This window comes from Benincasa hispida, chromosome 4 (genome assembly GCF_027475165.1).
Source record: "Benincasa hispida cultivar pf3 chromosome 4, pf3_genome.v1.1, whole genome shotgun sequence".
NCBI lineage: Eukaryota > Viridiplantae > Streptophyta > Magnoliopsida > Cucurbitales > Cucurbitaceae > Benincasa > Benincasa hispida.
Genome location: NC_143481.1, coordinates 6589830 through 6595679, shown reverse-complemented (window position 1 = coordinate 6595679; position 5850 = coordinate 6589830). Strand labels below are relative to the sequence as shown.

Genomic DNA, 5850 nt, shown 5'->3' with positions numbered 1-5850 from the left:
TTTAAATTATATGTAGAAAATCCCAATTTAAATTAGTAAAAGAGACAAGTGTCTATATAACATTTTATTTCAAAACCTAATAAAATCAAGATATCAAATTACAAAACAATAAATCAAATAAAATTATAATTTTAGTCAAATCTATATTTCAAAATTTTAAAAACAAATGTTTTTCTAAATTTTTTAATTATTAAAAACTTAACTATATTAAAATAATTAAAATGACAAGTTTGAACTAATCTAAAATCTAACTACGGATTAAATACATGAAAATATTTTCCAAACTCAAAATTTATAAATCTATACTTTGCACTTTTCTTAAATCCAGACTTAAAAAAATCTGTACTTCAACCACAATTTTAACTCAAACTATTCCAACCTAATCTACGGACTTAACATTGTAGGCTTACCATTCGAAACCTCTATCCCAAACGTCTTTTAAAAGTATAAAGTATTAACGCGATAACCACGCGGGCAGGGGTAAAATCGTTAATTCGAGTTCACGAGGCTACGCAAAACCAAACCAAATTACCCAAAATAACCATAGCAAAGCAAAGCAAAGCCCCCGCGATATTAGGTCACAATTGACCGACAACCGGCTCTATCTGTTCTTTTTCAAAATATGAAGAAAAAAAAGAACTAAAAGAACATTAAAAACGATGACGTGTCATCCAGAGGTCGGGAACCTCCTGGAACCATTCTAGTTTGTTCCAGAACCTTCTTTTTTCCGTACATGCGAGGGTCTGGCTGGACCGTCAATCGGTCGGCTTAGTGTTCGACCAGTGCACGTCGTCCGGTTCGGTTCACTGTCGGTGGGCATACGGAGGAAAGACTCTCCGCGCGACTCTGGGCAGTAGTCAGTGACGGTTGACAGTGAGACTTTGTGAAAATGGAGGATCGCTTAGCGAAGGATGAACTCTCTGTATTTTTGGAGTCTGGAATTCATCGATTCGGGGATTCTAAATTCATTTTCGTAGACCCAGTTCGTGTTTTGAATCGTTCGTACTCACGGTTTAGGGTTTCTCCTGCTGGTTACTACTCACGATTCTTCGATTACGAAAGTAAGGGATTAGAGAACAAGGATTGTTTATCGCATGCAAAGAAGAGAAAGAGGAAGGAAAAGAAACTCCGCTGTTTAAATGAGAAAGAACGTGCTGCCGATCAACGCCACCAGGTTTCTATATTTTTCTTTTTGAAAAGGAAACACCAGGTTTCTATATTTGTAATTTGATTTCATTACATTGTATAAGATGATTGTCAATGTTTCTGCGGTGGTAAATATTTTGTGGTGTTCACGTGCTGCAGGTGGCAAAGCCATTGTTACTGAAGGCACACGAGTCGTTATTGCAAGCTACTGATCTGTTGAGGGAAATGAGCAGTTTAAACCGTGAAGTTGGTTCTTCGGCGGAAAGCGAAGGGTTAGAATTTTCCAGTGATCAACTATCATTGATTGAACACGGACAGATTTGGCAAGCGCCTTTATATGAGATAACTCTTAAAGTCCCCGAGTCCAATCAGTCGAGTGAAGTTGGAGGTTGGTCAATTAAGGGGAAGGCATTTTGCATTTATATGATTCATGCTATTATTACATTTTGGATTACTCTTTTTGTTAGGACGTAATTTTATTTCATCTACTTCCAACTCATAGTAGCTACTCCATGCTGGTAAAAATTTGGTTCTTGCTTAGTGGTTTTTATGTCTTGGTCAGTCTGAAGTTTCAATATTAACCTGGTAAACTTTTGGCTAAGTTCCTGCGTTGTGTGAATATGACATTTTTTGAATTGTGTGCTAACATTATCCTTGTTGGATGTGTAGCCAAAAGTTTTCAGAAGGGGGCAAATAACTTTGACAAACTAATATTCCAGTGTTTTTGGCTCCACCCACTGCCTTCTTTAGTGGTGCTGGCAAATTCCTGACAATTTATGTACTCCCCTTCTGCTTCAGGATCCTCTTTCAAGCACAGAGTAGTTCCTTTATTCAATAACCTGGTTGTCAATGAGACATCTGATGAGGTGGAAGCTGAATTTCTCGATCATCAATATATATTGCCTCGTGAAAGTTGTTTCTACATGGTATGGTGGCGACCTTGTCAACATTTTTCTATTTCTGATTTCTTGGGCCATTTATTAATGAAGGTTTTCGTTTTTCATTACTTTTTGGTGTTCTTGAGAAGTGTTATTGGTTATCCAAACAATATTGATGATTTCTGTTTTTTGTTTTGATCTCGCCTTCTCTTCCAATCAAACCAATCATTAGTTTTCATAAAGAACCTCCGAATGTTTTCAGATGAGCACTGTTTTGTACTTCTGTCATTTGGGATATTTCAGATGCCTTTGTTTCTAAGATTTGTTAGGTTTAGTACCAAGTTGGTCTTACATGAAACTGTTTCTATTGTTTCCATGTACAAGTCTGATTTGAGGCAGGTTCACAACCTTATTCCTGGTAAGGTCCGCATGTCTTCATGTTTTAGACTTCTAGTTTTACGTCTAATTTCCAAATGATTAAGCATTTCATTTATGCAATTTATTATAGTAAAATCATTGACTTTCGTACTTAGTTGACAGAAAATCTTTAGTTACTTATTTGACAGTAAATAGAAAAAGACAGTAAATTCAGTTGATCTTTAGTTAACTTATCATCATGCATCTATTTTAAAAAATAATAAATAAGAAACCGAGCTTTTATTGAGAAAAGTGAGAATAACGAGCGCATAAAAAAATCCCATTAAAAGGGGAGTTGGTTGAGGTTCTTCTGTTTTAAACATGTGGTCTTTATCACTTAAATCTTCCGTCCCTTATTCTATTACAATGCTATTGTTCTTGCCTAGTTTTGCCATCAGATATCATCCTCTTCCTCCCATGTTAAGGATTTATGTAGAGGAACTACTTGTGGGGCTTAATATTGGTTTAGGAATATTAGTTATGTACACACACACACACACTCATGGAAACTTTGTATTATCTTCTCATTGGAAATGTCTGATTGTGTATTTGGTTGCTATGCAGCTAAAGCTATCTCTGGCTTCAGTCTTATTGTGATCGATCCACCATGGGAAAATGGAAGTGCTCAACAAAAATCGAAGTATGCTATAGCTCATTCATCTTATTCATTTCCATATCATTTTAAAGTCACCCAGCGTTTTTCAGATTAGTTAAGGCTTCCTATGCATTTAGAGTTTTGAAGTGCAAAGATGCTCTTGGTGTTCTAATCACAGTTGGGGATAATTTCAGATGTACTTCTGTGGAAGGATGTTACCGGGGGGTGGGGGGGTTACGGTTGTTTGCTTTAATGGGTCCACAAGGAAAAAGATAATGAGAAATTAGTCTACATTAAACCAAGATGCAGTAATCCAATTATTTAGAACCGTAAAGATTTGATTTCTAAATGTAAAAGTCAAACCAATTAAATATAGATCATCGGTCAGCATATCCCTATTGTTGTTGACAAATTACTGACAATAATGGTCGTATTTTCTTGATAACTTACTGCCTACTGAATTGACCTTGTAACGGTAAATCACAGGTTGACCTTAAGAAAATTAAAAAATGTTTGCTGTTTAAGTAAATATATTAAAAATTGACATTTTTATTTTCATGCAATTTTCATCAGAATATTCATTCTGTCCAGATGTTAAAATCTGTTAAAATTGATTATGTTTGCCGTGCCGAGCATTATTGAAGTTTGTAATCTCTAGTTAATATGTGACTAAAACTGGTATATTGTCAATAGTTCCGGGACCATCCTATTGGAAAAACAAATTTACTGTCCTTTTCACTTTCACTATATGTTTATTGTCACAACCTCATTGTTGCCATTCATCCTCAATTGGTTTTGCCGTACCTTCTTGCCACTATTGTTGAACATGTGTATGTTTGGACAATTAATGCATTTCTATTTAACCACAATAGGTATCCTACATTGCCAAACCGATATTTCTTATCTCTGCCTATTAAGAAACTGTCTCATAGCAAAGGAGCACTGGTCGCCTTGTGGGTGACAAACAGAGAAAAGTTCCATCGTTTTATTGATCTGGAATTGTTTCCTGCATGGGGAGTCGTACATATTTCCACTTATTACTGGTTGAAGGTCCGAGCTCTCCTTCCCCATCTCTCACCAAGTTGTTCTGACCTTTTATACCTACCTGCATTTTACAGGTCAAAGCAGATGCTTCGTTGATAAGTGATCTAGATCTCTTCCATCACAGGCCGTATGAATGCCTTCTCTTGGGCTGTTGTTATGGTGAGGTATCAAGATAATGGCTGATTAGGAAGAAAAAAAGCATCTGAATTGATTAAGGAAATAACTTACCTACCTACAGGAAACATCTTTGTATGCTGTGCCCACCAAGAGAAGAAAAAGAATGTAATTTATATACTTTAGTTGAATTAAAATGGATTTAGTTCCTAAATATTTTTAAGAATTAATATGAATTTTGTACTGTACTTGGTCATGAATAGAATGCTAATGTAAAATAAACACCTGATAGTTTGTCTACTTGTCTGTTAAGTAGCACCAACTCAGTCAAAATCTACTTGATGAACATGCTGGGCATCGTAGTGATATTCTTTACCATAGTCACTAATTAAAAATATACTTCATAAAAACACATAAACTGAATTTATAATTTAATCGCATATTTCTAACTTAAATACATTATAACAAAAAATTTTGGTATGTGGTTAGTTTAAGCAGGTAAGTTTTGTCCAGTGATTAATGCTGATTAGTTCGAACTTTTCAACACTCTAAACCTTTATTTATTGTTGACTTCTTTAAAATACTTCTGAGTAAAGGATTTTGAAGACCTGAAAAGTTTGAAGCAAACCTTACCTAAAGATCAGGTCATCATTAGCATTCCTGGTGATTACTCGAGGAAGCCACCAATTGCAGGTATCACTTTGAACAATGCTTTCTTTCTTCAAAAGTCCTCTGAAACTTAAACTCACATGGAATGAAATTTTGGATTCCTCTACTGGATGTATACCCCTTATCTGTTCCACCATTCTGCTTTCCATCCAGAGCTTCTGCAGGAGTATGTTCCGGGGCCAAAGCCTGGTCGCTGCATCGAACTTTTTGCTCGAGAGATGAATCCTGGATGCCTTTCTTGGGGTAACGAACCCCTTCACTTCCAGGAATCACAATACTTCACAAGGATATAGCCATGCTATGCTTGCCATGTGAGCTCTGCAACTCTCCTTCCTGCTGAGATCTTTTTGATTAATGTATCATTTTCAAAAGTCAAAAGGGGCGGCTACATGCTTTGATCCTTTGCCAGATTATTATTGATTGCTATGAGCCTGAACGAATTTACGTGCTCCCCATAGAGAGACCAGCATTATTCGCCTCTCACTTCCCTCTTAACTTGTGGACAGCGCATTGCAGTGAAGTTTCTATTTTATTCATGGGTGAACACATTTATTGTAACACTATAATCTTGAGTATTCAATTACAATCAGGTTATGTTCGGATTGACACTTGATTTGATTTAATACTAATAGCGATAGTTTTCGTTGTTATTATTATTTGAAGTTTTTTTTTTGGTAAAAAAATAATAGAGTATTCAATAAATAATAAATTATTGAATGATAAAGTGTATTAGACGTGTATTTGATTATTTTTAATGAAGTAAAAGCAAATCGTATTAGAGTATTTTTATTGTTAAAACTTTACTCAACATTCCAAAATCCTTATGTTGTTGCAATCCAGTCTTCAACTTGGTTCACATGATAACTTGAAGAAGAAACCGAAAGAGAACAAGCTTGGTTCGCGTGTGCATAGAAGAAACCGAAAGATAACATGGAGATTAAACTCTATGATATTTTGAAATGTAGGAAGCAAATAAAAATTAAACTC

General features: G+C 35.4%; 1 protein-coding gene across 1 annotated transcript; it reads left to right on the top strand.

Moving 5' to 3' along the window:
• Positions 1-807: 807 nt before the first annotated feature.
• On the top strand, positions 808-5513 carry LOC120075647 (Methyltransferase MT-A70 family protein). Its single transcript, XM_039029231.2, has 9 exons — positions 808-1174; positions 1306-1534; positions 1945-2072; positions 2409-2442; positions 3006-3081; positions 3909-4086; positions 4155-4244; positions 4791-4887; positions 5017-5513. Exons 1-9 carry the CDS (start codon positions 890-892, stop codon positions 5154-5156), a joined length of 1257 nt encoding a protein of 418 aa, XP_038885159.1. The 5' UTR covers positions 808-889; the 3' UTR covers positions 5157-5513.
• The last annotated feature ends 337 nt before the right edge of the window (positions 5514-5850 follow it).